This window comes from Hippoglossus stenolepis, chromosome 22, assembly GCF_022539355.2.
Source record: "Hippoglossus stenolepis isolate QCI-W04-F060 chromosome 22, HSTE1.2, whole genome shotgun sequence".
NCBI lineage: Eukaryota > Metazoa > Chordata > Actinopteri > Pleuronectiformes > Pleuronectidae > Hippoglossus > Hippoglossus stenolepis.
Genome location: NC_061504.1, coordinates 11634518 through 11656965, shown reverse-complemented (window position 1 = coordinate 11656965; position 22448 = coordinate 11634518). Strand labels below are relative to the sequence as shown.

The following is a 22448-nucleotide window of genomic DNA, read 5'->3' as shown; positions in this document are numbered from 1 at the left end:
AAAAATAATTTGTCTTCTGTTGAGATGTACCTGTTTATATTGTGTTAGATGGAAAGTTTCAGTTTGGCTGTGGAGTCCGTCTATTCACAAGTGAATACAGTGAGCATTTTATATTTATAGTAACAAACTCATAAAGCTGAGTTTGTGCTGAAATAGAGACAATTTTGTAAAGTATTGATGACTAAATAACCTGGACCGCAGAGGGTTCTCCGAGTATAAAAGAACTGGTCATAAACTACAACACAGGAGAAGCATCAGCATCAGACAAAGACCATTTATACACATTGAATGTTTTATTAAAAAAGAAGTTATAACAGTTTATTTTATACACAACTATTTATGGTGTTATAAGCCTATTAATAGAGAGCATTTGTCTTTTTGACAAGCATGCCCACTTCACAATGCAAAGAAAAAAAAAACAAGGAGGGCAAAGAGGGTGATGAAAAGAAGACCAAGGATGGACTTTTTAAAAACAAAAACAAAAAACCTTTTGACTTTTTAACCCTCAAGTATCACACACAAGGTACCAAATACACAGTTTTTTTCCCCCCAATATAAAAATCTGCCATATTCCATGCTGCGTGTGCCAGCGAAATCCCCTGATGGCAGCGACAGGCCAGCACAGGGCACAAATCCACAGGAGCACAAGACAGAATGGGAGATGTGCACCGGTCGAGCCTCGACTCCACACCAGAAGCATGCAAGTGCACGAGTAGACACAGTCAACACATGGGGGGAGGTGATATTACAGGATCAGGGTGCTGGCTCTCTGCAGCTGTGCTGATAAAATGGACGACGGGCCCTGGACGTCCTGTCTGTGGATTAATGATAGACCAGTCCACCGCGTTAGCTCAGGTCCTTCATCCTTATGTGTGTGGGGGAGTGTGCAAGTACGGTTGCAGGGACTAAGGCTTGATACACCACCATGTGAGTTCTAGTTGTCTGGAGTCACTGTTTTGAACTGTGGGTGTTTAAGACGTTGTTATCTTAGAGCAGAAGAGGTGCAGAGGAGAAAGACAAAAGGAAATTAAATAAAAAGGAGAAAAAAGAAACATGTTTTCCATTCAAAAATAATTTAGACTTCAAGTTGCAATGGGAAGAACAATCCTTCACTAGTTTGAGGACATTTTCTTTAGTTGTTGAGTTGACGACAACCTGGAACACAAAGGCAGTGATCATTCCTCTTGACGCTGAATAAAAGTGAAGGGATTTAAAAGATGGGATCAGATAATCGTCGTGTTTCACGAGATCAACACCAGGCCACAGCTGAGTCTGTCATTAAGTTACTGCCCAGCAGATGCAACTAAAAGTATTTACCCAAACACAAGAATCTTGTTTTTGAAAAAGACAAAATATGATTAGTTCCCTGTTGCACCACTGCACAATATTGTGCTATTTTATTACAATTCTCAACTCGGATATACTGTGTCAGCACTCACAGTACAATACTGCACAAATGTAAAAGTAAAACAAGTATTTCTGAATTACTTAAAATGAGAAAGAAAACCCAAATTTCAAGTTCTAATCGAAGCGGAGCCGCAACTTACAAGAGTGGCACTTAATGAAGTTTAAAAACAAAAAAGGAGGTCTCTGCGATGAATGGATAAATACACACTTGGAGGCAGCTGCCAGTTGTGAAAACTGTGAGGCTGCGTTTAAAGGTTTGTTCTGTTCGAGCGTCACTCTGAAGACGTGGAAAACAATGACGTGGCTTTGCGCTGCCTTGGACGTGTCGAGGGTCTGCAGGAGCTCGAAATGCGGGAAGCTAACATCCAAAACTTCTGCCGGCTGAGCGAGAGAAATGATTAACGCATGGCTTCAAGTGAGTCAAACTCTTCTGATAGATATTGGAAATGGAAAATTTTTAATTTTGGGCACAGTGTGTAGTAAATCGTGTTTTGGGGGCAACAAGGTGCTGATCAATACCTTTGATGTCTGTACAGTTCGATCTATCAGGCTCACTTTAGCTCAAACAGTTTGAAACCACTCACACTTGTCTGTACAACTCTGGATCTGCAAGAGGAGGACACGCAGGCACATCTATGGAGTATCTTACATTTAACCACACGACAGACACTAACTAAAGGTCAGATGGAGCAGTGAACGCTTTATCCGGTAAGCAGACCATACTAGCTAAACTCTATCTGTAATACAGCCATATAGCATATGTTGTTAAGTTGAAGTCACCACCCAGAAAAACTAACTATCCTGACATGTCAAAGAAAACAAGAACACGGCTCCACATATATCAGCATGATTTCCATCCGTCCGATACCTTATGGGTGAGAAATGTTTCATCACTATGCGAGATACGACCAAAAGTGTATTTCAAAACCTGAGCCATAAAAGTCTAACAATCCTACATTAGCTCAAATACGCCCGAGCCTCTCAGCCCCGGGCGATTCCCCTAATCTGCAACAGAGCTGGATGTGAAATCACCATTTTTGGGAGGAGGAGAAAAGTGGGGATGAGTAAAAACCAGTGTGCTTAGTTATTTTTGACCTTCATGGCTTTTTTGGGGACTTTTTTATTTATTTATAAAATAGGTCACCTTCCTTCTTGTGACGAGGCACAGAAGAGGGAGGTCAGAGTGGGACTCGGTTTTCAATATCCCGCTACGGGGATCCACAATCTGCCACAAACGAGAACAAATTCAAAAAACAAACTGTTTGAATACATTTCAAGGTTTTCTAGGTAGTTTGACTGATGTTCGCCTCGACGGGCAACACTCGGGTCAGTGTATCGGGCTCAACACTGAGTTCTCATGAGGCTACAGAGAGGTGGCTCTTCACTGTACAGGGTAGTTTGCTGTACACACAAAAAGAAAATAAAAAAACCAGGAGGGAAAATGTGAAGCGCACAAGAAATAAAAAAGAGGAGAAAAAACAGTCAAAACTCAAAGCTGCGATAGAAATCTCTTTCCCCGCATCACAGGTCACATCTCCACCCGCCACAATGAATCGACCATGAATGAATGACACTTTTTCCCCCCCCGCCAAATCTTTACAAATTAAATTAAATCACCTCAACGAATAAATTGCTACAAGCCTAAATGTCATACACTTGGCTCTTATTTTGTAATCTTCTCCAAACAGAGATCCTGGTAGGCAGACGCTAACGTGTGGGGGGGTCCGTTGGATGCAGTCGGGGTAAACAACACAGGTCCGACCAATGAGGGTGAGGGGCCATGCACTGCAGCAAACTCCAGGTAAGAGAGGAATGTGAGGAGGACTGAGACTACACCGACCTGAATCTTTAAGAAATCGCTTCTTTTTGTACTCAGATCCGCTCAGTAACCATATGACCACTTCTGTTTATCACTTGAAATTAAAATGGACTTTGGTACCGTTTTTAGCCGATTGTTACATTCTTCTTGAAGTTGATCAATGACACTAGTTGGAATTTGTTTTAGAAGCAAGAGTACAGGGGGATGAATGTTCGGTGCTCTCCTGTTTGAGGTGCGTCCCGACAGAGCTGCATGAAATATGAAACTCAGATGGTCAGATGGTTAAAGGGAAGCTCTGGACTTCTCTGACCAGAAACCTCCAACAAGGCCAAAGAGAAGAGCTACTTTTCTATTTTGTGCACAAATCGTTGCATGCTGTTGTAAGCAGCTAGCGGGCGTCCCAAACCATCAACACCAAAAGCAACTGCCGCAGGTCTTCGTCACTAAACCTCCAATGTAATCAGACATGTATTTAACTACTTTATTTTCCAAGCATTTATATTGGAGCTGCACAGCGGCACATGTAGGCATGCAGCTGCAGCAGATCAATAGAGAGTAACAAAAAGTTCAGTAACAGCCAAGGTATCGTCCAAACTGAACGAAAAAGAAAGGCGCATCTTTTTAACGGCTCAATCAATATGTTAGAGATATGCTCAGGCAGCCTTTAGTGTTGATAGTATTGACACTACATGTTTTGCTTTTTATGACTTCAAACACCTCGTATGTGTAATTGTGCGCCTTAAAAATACTGTCTTGACTACAGGTTAATATTGAAGAGCTGTGCAGCCGCGCAGGCGATGACCTAAGCAGCTCTGTGGGGGAGCAGCTAATGAAACATTGGTCAGAATCAGTTCGCGTCGCGGGAAAAGAGAGGAACTTAAGATTCAGGTTCAACTGGAAAGCTGTATTTTTAAAAAGTAAAATTTGAGTAGAGAACTAAGATGCTCACTGGGGGGGGGTTGGGGGAGAGATTTCCTGCCTACCACTACATAACACACCTTTAAAATGCAGAGATAACAGGGAGAGAATGTGAAAGCATTTTGCGACATCTTTGTAGGGAGAAACAGCTACAGAATGGGAGGGTGTCTGTCAAACACACCAAAGGCTAGATATCCATAAAAATCCTTGTTTAGTAGTAGTAATAATAATAATAATAATAATAATAATAAAAAAATCAACTTGTTTAAATATGAATATTATAAGTCTGCTTTCTCATGGTTAGGAAATCAAATATAGTCTTTGTGGGGTGGGGTGGGGTGGGGGGTTAAAGGAGGGGGTGGGATGGGGAACCCTCCTATCACTACAACTCCATGTCCTGGGCCTCGTCTTCTGAGAAATCGGACATGGAGCTTTCGGATGAAGAGTCGCCTGCCCCCTCTTCCTGCTCCTTCAGAGCCTCCTCTGTTGCATATTTCTGGATGTACTCTGTGGAGGGAAAGAGGCAGAGAGGAGACAGAGGGAGAGCAGGGTCAGACAGCAACAACTGGAAACCAAAGATCAGTATGTTATATTGTTGGACATAGTGTGTCCATAGAGGGATGTGGGCTCTACGGCCAATCTAAGGCTGAACCTTTGATTTTCTGCTTGTACTCCTCTGGCCGGTGAAGGTACATGGCAGCCGCATCTCCGTTCAGGGGGTCGATGGGGTTGGGGTAGGCCAGTAGCTGGGGCAAGAACGACTCGAAGATGTTGGTCAGATCTGTGGAGGCAGACGAAATAATATCCCAACTGACAGAATATAATCTGGCATTTAATGGCAAATACTACCAGGCTTCTTCAAAATGATATTAATCTGAAGACACATTACAGAGAAATGCACACCCAGCATTTTGGCAGTTATATGTCAAGTAGAAATCTGCCATCTCCTATAATTGGCCACAGGAATGCTCACAATCTATTTATACACACATCAGTCAGAAGTGACAACACAGAACAGTCGTATGATGTATATATTATACAATCCTCAGCCCAGTAGCCTCACAAAAGCTACAGCCACACTAATCCTTTTCCCTTTCTGCTGTCAGGCCTCAGCTTTCTCTCTGAGGCCTGGTAGAAAACATGTGATTCCTGTCTCATCTCCTAGGGGTCACTGTTGGGTCCAGAAGATGAAATAAACAAATGTGTTCCTACAGTCTGTTGTGCAGCATTATCATGTTTACACGATTCAATCAGTTGCCTTTGTTCTCTCTCCTTTTGCTGGAAGTCATTACACACAATGCTCGCTTGATTGGCCAACTCTTTCAATGTTTGTCCAGTCTGATTTTATTTAAATCACTCAACACAATAAAATGTGCAGCATTTTACACACGTTCAAACAAAGGCAAAATATCACAAATGAGATCCTTGTGAAGAACGTGTGACTCGATTATAAAAGAACAGAACAAGCTGCGTCATTTCTAATAATCACATGAGAACAGCTGAACCCGACTTCATTTTGAATCATGATACTCAAACTGGATCAAATTGGATCAACACTGTTCTGAGCCACACGGATCATCACTGAACACAAATAGTGAGAGATGCTCAAACATCTGCTGGGAATATTATAGTTAAGTCACTTCTATTGCTCAGCAGCTATCTTAGCCCTGTGGAGCAACTGTAATGAGAAATTAATTGGGAAATTTAGAGGGAGAAGGGCAGAGGGACGTGGGGAGCAGCAGAGAGATTATGCTGTGACAGTGAGAAGAGCAACTGGGTGAGAAAATGTTAAGTGCAATCGCTGCAATCGCTGAGAGTTTGTGAGCATGTCGACAGACAGTAAATCAGCCCTGTCGAAGGTGAATGTTTTCTGACCTTGCTGGGTGAGGGTATTACCTCATTAGTGCTCTCCCCTCCGTAAGCAGATTAGGGCCAATTGTGCACCAGTGCCTAAAGTGCCCACTCTTGGGCATTAGGGGCTGGCGGTCACCTTTTTGGTGCTGATGGCACCGGGTCAACATCTCTGCAAATAATCCCACACCGCAGTGAGGAAACCTAATATGAACACATACGCAGCGGGGGCCACTCACCATAAAGGGCTGTCCATGTCTGGTTGATGACATCTAAGCACACTGTCCCTGACCTGGGAAACGGAGAGGACAACAAGAGTTAGGCCCAGAGGGAGGTGAGCTGGCATCTATGTGTCTCTGCTCAGGGCACAGGATCCTCTTACAGCCACTTTTCTCAACTGGGTACTTTAACTGCAAAACACGACCTGTTCAATTTCACAAGTGGCTAAAATTTGAGGACAAACCCAGGTTAGTCCTTCCAGCTGTTAGAATCCCATAATAAACAGTGGGGTAGTCCACTGTACAATTTGTGTTCACTCTGAAAGTCAAGTTATTTGTGTCCAAATGGTTATTACTCACTTTTAAGTGAGTAATTAAAAAAAATGAATTGTTGGTTTCGTGAGGGCAGAACGTCTCCTTTAGGGAGGAGGCACAGGTTCAGCCTGTCAGTCCTCACAGAGACGCACCCACCTTCATGTATCCTTCAAGGGATCTGGCCACTAAGCAGTGGATTAATGGAGCCACAGAAACAAAGTGCTTAGCCTAGTTAAATATTTGTGTGATTTGCTGCTGTTAGCCGACGGTGCCAAGATTCAGTGGCTCATTCAAAAGTCAAAGTGTAGCACACAACATTAGTTAATCTTTTTAATATCGTAGTGGCCTAAAAGATTTAAATATGAAGATGAAATGCAGAAAACATCAAGAAATATCCACAAACTCAACAAAAGCTTTGGTTACAATGGCAGACCAAATGTTTACAACAAGAAAATACAATTTAAAGTGGAAAACTACACAAGGTCTTTAAATAAGTGTTAATGACCAATAACCCAATAGTCAACGCTGCCAATTTAGTAAGTAAGTAACTTGAAAACATGATTTTATAACTTGATATAACTTACGCTTCGTCAATGTTGGGATGAAAAATCTTGTTCATGAATCCTGTAAAAAAAAAAAAACAAGATGGAGTTGACAATGTATAATAAAATCTAAGGTGGAATCTTACGATGCTTCATACAACACTGGAGTTCCTACCTATTGATGGTGATTTAAAAGGGTATTTGTCGGGAAGATCTACTCGCACCTTCCACACACCTCCCTCGTACGGCGCTGTGCATGAGGGGGGGGGACACAAAGAAGAGAACAACGTTGACTAGAGGTTTACACTCCGCTGAACCTCATTTCCCATCCTTCATGCTCTCCTGCAGATTTAGACACTGCAGGTTTATATCAATGTTCTCCTCTGCTCAAACACAACAGTAAAAGGGGGCCGCTGGAGAAACGAGCTGCACATGCCACTTCTCTCTGCCACTTCATTTTATTTTATTCAGTAACATTTTTCTGCCCGGGAGACTTCTTTACCTCCAAATCACTTCACAAAATACACCAGCATCAAAGCGGAGGAGAATGAGATTGTGATCGAGTGTGCGGTGCTCTCCCAGAATAGCTGTGTGTAACAGGACCCTCTGTGAGCGCCCTGCTGGAACCGAGCGACACACAGATGAGTGGAAACACGCTCGGTGAGGATGGATGGCAGAGATCATGTGCCTACGCGCGACACTGCCATATCAATTGGCAGAGTTTGGAGGAACCATAAACAGGGTCAAACACCCACTTCCTCTCTTTATTGGTGTGTAAGTGGCAGTGGTTTCAGTGCGACAGATGTTGCGAACAGCAGACGAAGGAAGTATTTCCTGCAGATGAGGCCACTCTCATCATCCAAACTCCCCCTCAAGCCCGACTCCTCACTGTTTTACACTTTGTGGCCTGGGTCCCGGTTTCAGTCCTGGCCTGGGACGAACCTCTAAAAAGGAGCAGGGCTGAAGTAGAGGACACTCAAACAACTGGTTCTTAAATTTGTGTGAATTATCTTGGAACATGGAAGAAAACACATCAGATTTCTGGGACATATTAATTAGCCAAAGGAAGTTTAAAGAGTGAATTAGGAAACATTTTTAATGTGTCAGGACAAACAAAATCTTTATCAAATTGAAAAAAAGGAATACTCACTTCCTTGTGGTCCGAAAAACTTCACTACAAATTCATTGAGTCCACTGAGGATGGTGACTTCATGCTTGCTCTCGATGCTGTAAAGGCCGTTAAGGACAACAACAGCTACATGTGACCGCACACACATAAACAAACACGAGCCGAGGGACCACAATGATGAACAGCTCTCGAATAATACTCAGGGTCACTAGCAATTTGGCCTCTCTAGAATGTTAATTCAGCTGCGGGTGTTTCCAGCGTAATACATCATCACATGTTTTGTTACAGCGAAGACAAAGACGTTAACAGAGTCCGACGTTTCTCCTCTTTTCTACCCGACATCGTTCTTTCATAGCATACAGAGTTATGAAGACTAAAGAGAGAAATGATGGCTTTTGACGCACAGTGAAAAACAAATCAATGCATGAAAATTACACTTGGGTTCTGTCCTGACCCCTGGTCCTGGAGACACCCTCTCAACGACAATCAATAACTGTGTGCCAATCAGTCATTCTGCATGCTGAATTAATACAACAGACTGATCGTGAACAAACTAGAGCCCCTCAAATATGGATTTTTTGGGGCTGAAATTAGGTTGTAAAAAAATTACAGATATCGATATATTGGCCAATATATATGACAATTGAAAAAAGGATGGGTCAATGATTCCTAAGAAAAAAGAAAAACCTTATGACAAAGAAATGTAATTGAGGCTTGATATTTTACAGTTAAACGATAAACTTTACTATAAATAACTATAAAGTATAATAAAACACCAAATATATAGAACAGGAATTGGGAAAATAAAAACAGTTTTACTTTCCTGCATTGTTTATTCTGTGAAATAAAAGGCAAAAATAAATGCAGATTCTGATATGTCTGTGAAAAGGCTCACATCAACCAATCGATATATATCAGTTGGGCTCACACACACAGGTCACAATAGGTTGGCCAGTAGATCATATTCACTCATCCCTCATAACCACGCAGGCCTGCCTCCACCTGTCAGTCGCTAATAGCTCAGCTGGACATAAAGCACAAGCCCTGACAGAGCAACACAGTACAGATTGTACCGGTTTATGTTACCACCCACACTGGAAACAAACCTGATATGCAGTACAACGCTGCTTTGTCTCTAAAAACAATTTTCACTTTAGTTTTTAGACTTTATATAGTCGCTGTGTAAGGATTTGTTGAGTTTGAACACAGGTACAGTTATTCCTATTGCTATTATAACGTAAATAACTACTTGACAAGAGGAATCTAACTTGTTCTTTTAGTTTGACGTTACCGATCTTCCAAACACTGCATGGTTGAGATTTTAAAAAACTTCATTTACCCAGGAGAGACGTTTTCCAGTCACAGTCTTTTCCTCTATAGACATAATTACAATAAAAACAAACCACAAAGAATGTTCTCTTAGTTCTCTTCAGTGTATCATATACCAAATCCCACTTCACAGCTGGGTGGAAATTATATATGCTCGCTATGATCATTTTTGATTTCCCACTATTAACACAGTCAAAGTCATCACAGAGAAATTATTTCACTTTCAAGCAAGCCGAGGGAAGAGGTAGAGGAAATGAAGCTGAATCAGAGAGACTTGGGGAGATGATAAACGATAAACGGCTGCAAAATGAGAGTGAGAGAGCGTCAGAGCACATTAGAGACAGAAGGTACAAGAGATGGGATGAAAATCAGTTTTCCAATGCCCGCACAGCAGCAGATGGCTTGTCAATCCTGATTGAGTGTGTATCCCATTAGCAGTAGCACTGACCCCCCAAAGGGTTAAATCAAACTTGAGGTTATTTTAAGCTCCGGTTGAGTCTGCAAGAGACTGAATCCCAGGCTTCAGCAGGGAAATGTGTCATTGTCAGAGAGATGAGGAACCTGTCTGTTCGGACTCGTATTGGAGGAGCCACTCTGAGGCTGTCTGAAGCAAAGTCTGAGGCAGCATGAACAACTGCCAACATCATATAATAAAATATGATGTAAAGCTCGTTAGCAAAACAAGAACTAAGCAGTTTCTTAAATATATGCTCCTCCTTTGTGCATTAGGATTACATTCTGCAGCTCACCCAGTTCTGCCCTTCACGTAAGGGCATCAATGAATGCACCTACCCAGTGGTGTGTGAGGTAATGTGTGCACGACCACGAGTGGGGGCAGCGATGCAGAGAAGGGGGATGGTATGGACTGTGTGTCTGTGGTATGTTATGGAGGACAGCAATGTCGCAGGGTGGGTATAAACTATTAATGGGGTTGAATCAACATCGATTATGCTGCACTGGCCCAACAGAGGCCAGGGAGGAGCTGACCTGTCTGAGCTAAATGAGATTTTAACAATCACCTTATGGATGTTTAGTTTTATGATGAGCGATTTACAGGACGCAGTGATAGTAGAATTAGGTCTACAATTTACAAGCAAGCAAAAGTGAAAAGTGAAAAGGTCAAGGTCTTATAGGTTTATGAATATATATATATATATATAAAATATAGTGCTGCAGCAACTGACTTCTCACATACTGTTACACTCACGGGACGATGTTAACACAAGTCTAACACACAAGTCTCTTGAAGGGACATTTAAGTGTTGTCTTAAGTCACAAATATTAACGCCCACTTTCTGTGCCTGGACTGAGCACCTTCCAACTCCCTCCTCCATCACAAACACAATCACCCACCGAACCTGCTGCCTTCACAAGACCTGTGGGAGATTCATATTAATGTAGGTGGGGTATTCTCGTGTTTTGCCTGGAGAAAAACCATAGCAGCAACATACACACACGCACACATGCATTACTCATACAATCGTTATCTTGAGCAACAATCTCTGGCTTTGAGGTCAACACTCATCCTGTCATCTGTGTCTTTAGTGAGGCTAATTCCAAAACTATGGATTCACTTTGATTCTAGACATCTTTTTAAATGTGATTTTGGCCCTTTTGTTTCACACAGAGGGGCCCGAGGCTTCAAGCACTCTTTCCTTCCACCTTATAAACAACTACAAGTCACTGTCAACACCAGGTACCTCTTAAATTAAGGAGTTTAGCAGGTCTGTTAGATCAGTTCCTGGGCAGACAGGAAGATAGACTGTGACAAACAGCCACTAAGATAAATTGACAGTCCAAATAAAAACTGGATTAGCAGGACATACAGTTCGGACCAATAACCTATGAATTTTTGGGCGGTTATGAATGAATGTGACAATAGTTTGTGTCAATTACCTTCTGATGACAGTATTTTGATCAAGGTTATACATTTACATCTTCCTCGTTCCCACGGGAACAACTATCTGTCCATCCCCCCACCTTGGATTAGAAAAGATAAGTCATAATCTGTGGATAGCACCAGGTCAATATCCTTTTACACACATATATAATCTGATACACTGGGCCCAATCAGTCCACAACATAAGATACGCATTCTCTCATTGCACCATCTCAGACAACCTCGAACGCCGTGAAGTGTAGCAGCAGCACAGTCAGAGTTCATGTCCTTCCACTGCCCGCCTTTCTTCATACATTAACACACTGGCTTGAAAGCCATCAATCACATGTAAAAACACTGTGATGACAAAAAAGCTCTGAGACAGTTACCAATTAGCCTCTTTACAATGTTCCAAAGTTTGTCCCAGGACCAAACTCAATGTTATACTGAATCTGAACTTTGTAAAAGCACATTTTAAGGCTTAAGTGCAAAAATATGCAGTAAATAGCATTTACGGTTGTGGTCTAGAGAAGTCTTGTTTTCTTTCTGGTCCATTCAGGCCACGATCCCTGTGTAACCCCGGATCAAAATATCCCATCCAACCGACTGCTGTCTAAGTATGGAAAACAAACATGATGGAGAATCATAAGCAGCTCTCTGTCAAATGATGCAAGTGTCAACTACGCTACAACGTTTCTCTCTTTGGAGACAGAAGCTGTAGATCTGGCAAGAGGGAGGTTAGAGCATAACAGATGGGAAACCATGCAGAATTTCCAGTTATTAATGGGAGTGATCAGTGAAGAAGACTATTATATACAGGACATAAGAAGCACTGCTTGTGTTTCAGGCTATGGAAGCAGAGCTAAGAAAGACACTAATGGTCTGTACCTCCTCAAAGTCAACAGGGAAGAGGAACATTAAAAAGAGGGTAAAATAAGGTCAGCCAACAATATAAAAGGGGCAGTAACATCAGAATAAGAAGATGATAAAGAAAGCTGTTGAATAATAAAGTCAAAAAAACATGGAGAAACTGATGCCAAAAGGAGGGGCAGAAAAGAACGTGATGCAGAGATAATGAAAGAAGAGAGCGAATGCTGATCTTGCCTCGCAGGCAGATCTGTGGATGGGAATGACATCATCGCTGTGGACTACAGGCGAATGATGACAATTTTGCCTGAGTTTAGAGTGCAGACTCTCAATCGGGCAAAACAAGTGTCCTGGCTGGATAATAATAGTTAAGAGTGGATCCTGTTTCCCAGGTGATTAATGCAAAAACATGAGCATTAGTATAACACTTATTTTCTGGAAAATTGTTTGGAACATGGTGATTAAATTAGACTGAGGAGTTGTGGGTGCACTAACCTAATCAGGGGCAGCCTTTTGTAAAATTGTCACCTGTATAAAAACTGTTTCAGCCTCGGCAATATTACAGGGACATTATTGATAATAAAGAGAGAAGGGCCAAATCAAGAACCCTGTGGAACACCTTTACTATTAAGTTGCAACTTAAAGACTAATTTACATGTTTACTGTCTTAGCTACAACAATGTAGGTGTTTTTTTTTTTTTTAAGCAAGAAAGTTTCCTAAAATAACTTAACTTTTACGGACAGATTTTGAAATACTATTTTGACATACAGTGCTTCACCCAATAATACTAGATTCCCAGTACAGGTGACAAACACCTGGCAACACAACACGCTAATGATGCACAGTTTCTAGCATTAGTTAAGCAATGTAGCTTAGCTTGTCTACTACAGGCTGAACTGTATAGTGTGTACACTGACATATGTTAACACCCACAGTGTATATAGCAGGCTTTATCTCCACACTATAAATATACCCATAATATTCATTGGCTATTAATAGCGGTGAGACTCTTATGCCATATCCTGCCACTGGTGAATACATGCTCAGTTTCAGAGAGGTGGAATGGTTTGCAGCACACATACATTTGGTGAACATGATGCAGACAACAAATGGTCTTTGTTTGTCCTAGGGCGGTTGTATGAAGAATTTCAGTGCATAGGGACAGGATTATGTTAATACGTCAATTTAGTTGGTTTAAAAAACAGAATAAACACGAGAACCTTCACAGGGAGTAACTTGTTTAAGACCACGTCTTTGTTCGGAGATGAAGAACTCTGAGGCAGCGACCTTCCTTTTCTAACGACAAATGTACAATCAAAGGCCTTGCAGATGAAAGGCAGGAAATATAGCAGCTGTCCTCGGGGTGTAAGGCAATGGGGAGGCTTCCTCCACGAGAGATACAACTATAGATTATAGAATAAAATGCACAGGCTAATATTCATTACATATAAAAGATAAAGAAAGAAAGCTAACTTTAAAGACAGCAAGCTACATTCTGTGCTAAAACAATGGAAAGCAGCCTTGTACAGCTGAAAAAACTGAAAACAAAGTCCATACCAATAGTATAACAATAAAACCTTCTTCTTCCTCCTCCACTCTCTGATATGGGGCCTTAATGAAAGCGAGGCAGAGGGAAATTAATTTTTCATGCTTAAGTGTGTGACCGTTAGGAGGTTTGCTCGTCTGCAGTCTCTGCCAGAATAAAGCTCCATCCATACATGTACCCTCGCCCGTACGCAGATGTGTTTTTGTCTTCAACTTTATATGTATTAGTGCACTGCACTGAGCCGAGCAGGATTACTGCGTGACCTCCACTACACTCTGCGGCCTGAAAACAGAGGCAGCTAGTGTAGCGCAGCAACCATCCTGCCACAGCAGGCAGAGTGAGTGATAGGCTGGGTGTTGCTGTGAGAGTGTGATTTAATCAGCTCACCACCAAACAAACACCGCTCTCCCTGCAGCCATTACCAGCCAGACCCACTGACCCTCCTCTTTGCTAGTTCCCTCTCATACTGAGGCCAACTTTTATCCCCCCCATCTGTTTACTTTCTTTTATTACTCATTAAGTCCAACTCCCACTACTTAATATTTATGGAGATTTGGTGCCTTACTGGAGCCTTTCAACCACTAAGAACCACCTAACACCAGTTCACTCACTCTGTAAATAGAAAATCCTGTGAATACAGCTGAGCGAAAGGGGAGCGAAAAGGAGAATGAAGACACAAGAAGGCAGCAGCTTCCTTTCAGCCACGCTCCAGATGGTGCTACACAAAATTTTCATTTACAATACTCATTATGACAATGAGTTTGAGCAAATTTGTAAAAAGGAGATTAAATATGTTTGCATGTTTGCTTGCCTGACTTTAAAATGATGGTGCAATACGCTGCACTGGACTCTAATGCTAGAAGCTAATGCTATGCATACTGCCAGTTATTCATGGTCCCAAATCTGATTTAGACAAGCTCTGCAGTAACCTTAGCCCACTTCCCCCCACTGTCAATGTATGGCCTGTTATGGCCCTCCTCTCCTCGCCGCTCTCCATTGAGACGATGGGGTCCTGGCCGGCTCTGATAAGCAGGAGAGGTGCACTCGTATGATAATAACAGCCCTGTGGTCATACCAGCTGCTTTCACTTTTCCAGATACAGGCGATGCAGCTATGAAGACCTGAGCAGGTTTACATAGCTAGAGGGGTCTTCATAACCTGCACTACAACATACTTGTAAACACATGGGATTGTTCTATGTGGAACCAAAACAAATGAATAAGCCACAAGGAGACAACTTATCCTTCGAAGACTTGACGAGAATAGTTGTGATAACGTGTACTGAGTAGAACTACATAGAAGATATTAAAATACCCACAATCAAACTTATGAAGAATTTAACTTCATCTTATTTCTAAAATACAACATAAATATTATTGATATTTAACAGGTTATTAGTTACAAATGTGTGAAAAATGTATCCTATGACTAACCCTGAAAAAAACTATCCCTGTCATCTTCATATTCATTTTCTACTTTGACAACCACTGGCACACAAAGAAATAAACTTGACTGGTTAAATACAATTAAATATTTTGTTCAGATCCTTTAAAAGTTCCTATGTTGTCATATGTTGGCTGTGGCACTGGGCTGTTATTGGTTAATTTTTCTTCACTGCGTCACTTTGACAGGAATTGTTGAGGTTACTACTAACAACTGTGCCAGCAACGTGGAAGCGAGGTGTTAGTTTCCTCCTTATCTGCCTTTAAAAGAGTAAAATATGCAAAAGAATTTACATGTTCAGTTTTAACAGGCTACAATTTGGACAGCATTCTCCTTTAATGTACTGACATCTACTTCAAAATGTTGAATCTACATAATCTTTTCAACAACTTAAAAATCTTAAAAACTGTCGGTTCTGGAAGCATTCAGCTCCTTCTGATGTATTAAGTGTTTGAATACTGATGGACCGCTCAGTGCCAGCGGCCTGTGCTAAAGAAAAACTTGCAGCATGTTTTACATATCAATAGACATATGGCCCCAAATGCCTGACTCACTAAAATCCACATGTAAATGTCTGGTAGCTCTTAAGCGCTGCACTCACTGGATGTTGGATGGGAACTAAATTAACTATGAGTCCCCTAGTTCCATTTCTGCTCTGAAAATGTGTGGTGGACATCTACAGATTAAAGGATTAGGTGTCTAACAGTAATTTGACCACTACTTTACAATAAACAATAAATAAAAGATAGTGGTATATGTCGAACTGTACGTGTTGTTATGTTTCACCTTATCTCAATTATAAGTGACCAAAACTCTACATTAACTCAACCCTGAGGATTAACCTTTCAAGAACAGGTTGGACAATTTGCATGATTCCTAAAGCTGTATTACCAAAACCCAAATTTTTCATTTTGCATAACACACATGTAGTGATGCAATATAAAAAGGCCCACTTTTGAAAAATCAACCTCTAAAAAACCCAGCTCAAAGCTCAACAGTCAACCCAAACATCATGATCAAAGCAGAGCAATGCAGATTTCCCTTAGATAGACGATGCTAGCTGATAGCTGCCTCCCTGTGTGAGAGCTGGGGCAGCACAGCACTGCACAGGCTAAGTTCTTTGTCTTCTCTGGTGAGGGATGAGAGCCCACCCACTGCAATCAAACGTGAATCCTTCAGCTGCTTCTGTTCTCAGCCCTTCGCTAAATCAACAGTCTATTTACAGCAATGTCGGCAGAGTCTCTGTGTGTGTGCATGTGCCGGAGCTGCGTGCATGTGCACACAAATGAAATGACCATTAATGATCACAAAACTGAGCCAGGAGAAACAATGACCTGAATCTGAGGCATCTGTCTAATGAGCAAATCTAACAGACAAGACAAGACTTGCAGTCTGTTGTAAAGACAAAAAAATCCTTCAATTTCAACAGTGCCATGTTGAGGAAACTGCACAAAACCCTGAATTTCAGCATGGTGAAAGACAGACGGCTAATTTTATCACCTTGATACACATGAGACAGAGGCAGAAAACCAGATACAGTGAAGTAAAGGGTGTGGGTAGTGCAGGTTACGCTTCTGATGAAGCTTGTTTGCTTCACACAGGTTATTTTAGCCTAAACAAAAGGATAATACAATTTTAAAACGTCAGGATTCAGTGTCTCAGGGCTACATGACCAAATGTGCTCGTCACTGTTTCGATTTAAAGCAGCAGTGGACGAGCGCGGCAGAAGCAGGCTGAGCTCCCCGGTGCCAAAAAAAAAAAAAAATCACACGAAACAAAGAGAGGAACTTCAGTCCATCTGTTTTTCTAAGGGAACTCAGCCATGCGTGCGGGGAGCTCCACTGTTTGTACTGTGGGATTAACAGTGAGGGCCTCAAATCTCCTACTGTCAGGGATGCCCTGCTCCTGGACCCCCGAAACAGGACTGTCAATCAAGGTGGGGGCACCCCCATGAAAAGAAGGGGCCTCGTCCGCTATTGAGTGGGGTACCTAATGTTCACTCATGAAGAAATGAAAAAGGAAAACGAGCAGGAGCTTCCCTTGGGGCTGGATGATGTTGTATTTTACCTGCACGGATGCAGACAAACGCATACATACGCTCAGCAATCACACAAAATGAGGATCAGCGAAAGAAAAGAGATGGGTCTATTTTTAAGGTTTCAGCCTGACAAAAATACACAAGACAAGAAAACAGGGGCTTCACCTCAACATTGTAAGATATGAAGTTAGACGTATAAAACAGCTAGAAATATTCGCAGTATGCCAAAGCTTCTTTTATAGCAAATAACTTGGTTGGAGAAGAAAAACATTTTTTCCTACAATTACATTCTTTTCATGACTTTCCACAAGCACACAGCCCAAGAACCACAACATATAAATCTTTTGACGTACACTGTATTTGACTGTATACAAAACAAAACCATTCGAATTGAGGGCATTATATTTTTAGCTTTCCCAGGACTCAAAATCACCATAACTATCTTAGTTCAACCTTCTTAATTCCATACAATCACCAGTTGAGTATGTGCAGTGGGTGGGGGGGCCATCACTTACATTGTCTTCGTCTGTGTTTGAGGTTCTTACTACGGATTAAATATGAACCTTGAGAACATGGCTGAGGTAAAAATCCCATCTCCAGACCTACTGTAGACTCTTTTTCAAACAACATACAATTTGACTGACTCAAATTACAACATCTGGTTTATGTCTTTCTTTGCCATATTTAGTTAAACCTACTATACGTGTTTGCTGTCAGTATAAACGGTTCTAGGGGTTTTAAGTTTGCTATAAATGTCTCAGCCTTTTTATCTACTACTGTTAAGTTGCTATTACAGAATTACAACAAAGCGTGTTGTTAGCTTTACGCAGCTGCATCACCTGACCAGAGCTTTCCTGACTCTTGTCATGGGTTCATCATTCTGCTGTTCATTCGATTTATCGAGTGGAGCAGACGGAGAGCTGCTGGCTCCTTCACTACAGTGGCACTGCACGGTGTTGGTTCGGACCAGCAATACAGCGCTAGGTGCAGATTAGCCAGCTGCGACTGTAGGACACTGTCTGACAAAGCAGCGGGAGGTGGAGGTCTGAGGGGGCTCCTGTTAACGGGGAAACACAAAAGACTGTGCTGCTTATGCTATCCGGATGTCATGTTACAGTGGGTACAATGGGGCTTGAACACCGAGCAGAGAGGAGAGAAAGCTCAGGATTGGTATTCTACTCAGGGAGGGTAGAGGGATGTGGTGGGGGAGGACGTTTGGGGGGGGGAGAGCAGGGAAGTGGTGGACACTGCCCCTATAAGCCTATCCCATTTGTAGACAACTGAAGGAATGAAAGCCAAGTACTGAACAGTCCACTCATGGAGAAGTGAGATCCTAAACAAATGGTGAAAGGTAAAGCACAGAGATGACAAATAACATACATGTATCATCTGATTATTCTGATTTGGGGCTAGATGATGACGACCCATATATATATATTGGTATCAATGCCATGTATCGTGATGGATACCTGCCCCAACAATATCACCACACTCTCAGATATAACTCACTGGTGGCCATATGTCACAGATCTATCCAGTCCCTTCTGGAACAAACTGAAAAGGCATGGAATGGACTTTATATACGAAAGATACACACCTCAAGTAATGAGCCCCATGACACATGACAATTTCAAGAGAACAATGGCCTCCGCTGAGGATAAGTAGTAGTTTCAAAGATCTGAACAAAATGAGGTTTACCTGTGGACGTTCTTTGTATTATTCCTGATTTATACAAAACGCTTTACCCTTATAACTCGCAGATAACCCCACACATTTCCTTTTCTGGTTCACTCATTGCATTTAAATCCATATAGGCCAGACACCACAAGAGCCTGTGTTAGCGTTCACTATAGGCAGAATCCTTTGTAATCTACCTGTGCTCAAATTCCTGCAGCTTACAGCTTGAAAGCATTTGTAAAGCGAGTAGACCAATGATGAATACATGCAAATAATAGCACAACTACCTACACAGTAGGTGCAGTCAGCCCCACACAATAAGCTGAATCTAAAGCTCTTTTTAGAAAGGACACACTCTGCTAAGACTCTTTTTCAAAAGCGCCATGTTCCAAAAGTGAAAGCAACATGTCTGAAAGCGAGACTGAATAGCCAGTGGTCAGAAGTTATGCAGGTCACTGGAGAAAAACTCTAATTTCAGGTTTTGGAATACAGCCTGGCAAATACTGGACAAAAAGCAAGTTGTTTCAGGGCCACTCAATGCAAGTTTGTGAAGTGGGGCTGAAAGAGTAAGGAAAATAGAGAAAAAGTGATTGTGAAGTCACTGTGAACCAACACTGGTATCTTTCCCATGACAATTTCATCAGATAGTACAAAGAGTTCAGGCTACTGGCAACACAAATGCAATGCAAACACAAAGGCTGTACATTTGGTGCTAAAAGCAGGCTGCCATTCATCTGTCTGGCTTAGGACAAAGCTTAGACCCAGTAAAACAACATGCTTAGGTCATTCTGACATTCATTTTCATGAATTCCCTGATGGTCCCCGCTCCAGATTCTCAGCTCTCCGGTGGCCACAGCAAATTAATGCGTGAGGGCTCTCAGTGTCAGCACATTAGAAAGAAGTGGCTCCTGTCTAAAAGGTAGTGTGAGTTTCAGGTTCTGGTTACACCAGAGGGAGACACAGGCATAAGGAGCACAGAGAGGAGGTTGTTACTGCTAGTTTTGCTCTGGGGACACAAACAGAGGGAAGGAACTGTTGCCCACACCAGTCCCCGCCCCAGCCCTACAAGAAAGCCTAGTCAGCAGTGAACCGATGTGCTACGTGAGTCAGTAAAAATCTCTATTTGCATACCTACTTTTAAACACTACAGCTGGTGGGGTCGTTTGTCAACATTTGCTACCCACTGCTAACCCACGGTATCCTAAAAACACTCGGGTCATTGTATGGATTCAAGCAGGTGGCATTCAGCAAACCTGCTCGTGCCTGTCAGTCAAGTAGATCAAGAAGGAGGGGGGGAGTACAGCCACTGCACGGCTCTGTGTGAGTGCTGCAATTCTTAAAAGCCCTTGCTCCGTCTGCTTCAACACTCACGGCTCATAGCCGACACATAAGCAGAGTCGAGTGGGGGGAGAAGAAACTTGCTCAAACTAGCTCTCTTGTTAGCTAGCAGATGTAACAAATTGCCTTAGGCAACAAGCCAAAATAACAAGAAAACTTTAGCTCAAAAAGAACATTCTACAGCCGCCTCGTTGATGTGAATTCACATATTGCAGACATATGCAGTTGCAAAATGTATGGGCTGGTGACATTCTGACGCTTATGTGGTGGCATGAGGCAGGGTGTATTATGAAATGCAGAATTAGTGTTGCATAAATCAGATATTAGAAGTGTGTAAGTAAAAAATAACTTGTGAATGCAGTTGTTCTTAAATGTATCCTAAACTTTAACAAGAACTCTCAAACTTTTCATTTGTAACGATGGTGTTAACCAAGTTGGGACATCCTAACCCTTGTTTGATTTTTTTTTGACCAGCTCAGTTCTAGCCCCATATTTGACTAAGCTTTACTGCCATCCCATCAGCTGTTCTAAGTCCCTCCCTCTTGTGGTTTCCGGCTAGTAACAGGCCACCCAATCGCTAAGCTGGTTCCCACTGTGCTGGGACAAAAACACAACTACCTGTTCATTCTGTTCTTTAACAAAAAAACACTGCATGTGCTGGAAATATGTAGTTGGGGTTTGTTTTTAGAGTCTCCCCCTCTGTCAGGCCCCAAGTGGAACAAAGTAAACACTGTGACAACGACAGCACACTGGATGTTGCCTAAAAGTTCAAGCATTTCACAGTGAAAAAAAAACGACGTGACACCAGCTGTCACACTCACTCCCCACTCCCACCAGTCCTGAAACGACACATCACAACCAGTGTTTCCAAATGGCACAAGTTCCACAGACACTGAAGTACAGTGAGACACACAGATCAGGTGGCCATTTTGATGTTGAAATTAACCAGCAAGCCAGCTCAGCAGCGTCACAAGGTAGCACTTCCAAGTGGCAGATGCAATAACACAACCTCGAAAACCCCTTAGCTAAGCGAAGCTAACTGGATCCAGACGTGCACACATGCTGCAGCAAGGCCAACGTCTATTCTTCTCTCTTTTGCCAGAGAGGAACAAAAGACAGCAGCGTTTCCAGTTGACGTTAGCCTGACGTTATGTAAACAAGCTCCTGTGTCAACGTGTAAAAAAGAAAAGAAGGAGAAAAAAAAAGGCCAGTTTGACTCAACTCCCCTGACAAACAACAGGCTGGACAAAGAAAGCAAAGTGACATGAGGTGTTTTTTTTAAAAAAACACACCAGCCCACCGCTGCCACATCTACTGGAGGCGATGGGAGAAGACATTCTGGGAGGAAGAAGGAGGACAATGTTCGTCACAATATACACAACGAGCTAAACAGCTAACGTTAGAAAAAGACACACATACACACACACATACATACACACACACACACACACACACACACAGTGCTGGGATTCAAATACCCCAAAAAATGGAAGGACACGGGAGCGATGAGCTAACACAGCTGTCCCGACGAGCCGTGGAGGGGCTCGCAGGGACAGGAATAGCTAACACTTTGGCTTTGCTAGCAAAAAAAGGTTGTTTACACAAAAACCCCAGTCATTCACAACGAGAGCCCCATCTTCTCTGGGCTGTCGAGACAAAACAAGCGGCGTCGACACACAGTGAATCAGCTCGTATCACACACACAACACAACACAACACACACACATGCAGGTTTTAGTTGACCCGGACAGCCACCGAGATGTTGCTTATGCTCAGAAAGGATACAGTTTCACCACATCGGTGTCCATTCGCCTTTTACCCGGACTTGGAGACGACATTTTTGGGGGCTATTTCCACCGCAGAACACCAGCGTAGCGACGCGAAAGCTGGCTCCGAACCCCCCCCAGGAAAACGCTAGAGCAGCCCAGCAGAACGGCGACTATCCGAAGGTTAACATTGGCTCGGTAGAAACGTCCACAGCTGCGCGTCTTCTCGGTTCACTGTCTCCCTGTCCTAATGAGTAGCTGCTGGGCTAACGGTGGACCTATGCTGCTCGCTGCCTCTCAACCATGGTTCTGACAAGCTGGGATCCCTCCGCGGCCCCCACGTCACAAGTCCGCGGCCCCCTACG

General features: G+C 42.5%; 1 protein-coding gene across 1 annotated transcript; it reads right to left on the bottom strand.

Moving 5' to 3' along the window:
- Positions 1–280: 280 nt before the first annotated feature.
- On the bottom strand, positions 281–22414 carry ube2h (ubiquitin-conjugating enzyme E2H (UBC8 homolog, yeast)). Its single transcript, XM_035147705.2, has 7 exons — positions 22103–22414; positions 8221–8297; positions 7246–7320; positions 7113–7152; positions 6235–6287; positions 4797–4925; positions 281–4651 (listed from the first exon to the last, which is right to left on the bottom strand). Exons 1-7 carry the CDS (start codon positions 22153–22155, stop codon positions 4527–4529), a joined length of 552 nt encoding a protein of 183 aa, XP_035003596.1. The 5' UTR covers positions 22156–22414; the 3' UTR covers positions 281–4526.
- Positions 22415–22448: the final 34 nt, after the last annotated feature.

What these genes read in the sequence shown, in the direction of transcription:
- ube2h (XM_035147705.2), bottom strand. Translation starts at nt 22,155, where the DNA reads ATGTCGTCTCCAAGTCCGGGTAAAAGGCGAATGGACACCGATGTGGTG. An exon ending in CATCCCAACATTGACGAAGC is followed by an intron (nt 6,288 to 7,112) that starts GTAAGTTATATC and finishes TCCGTTTCCCAG; the next exon opens with GTCAGGGACAGTGTGCTTAG. An exon ending in GACATGGACAGCCCTTTATG is followed by an intron (nt 4,926 to 6,234) that starts GTGAGTGGCCCC and finishes CTGCCTCCACAG; the next exon opens with ATCTGACCAACATCTTCGAG.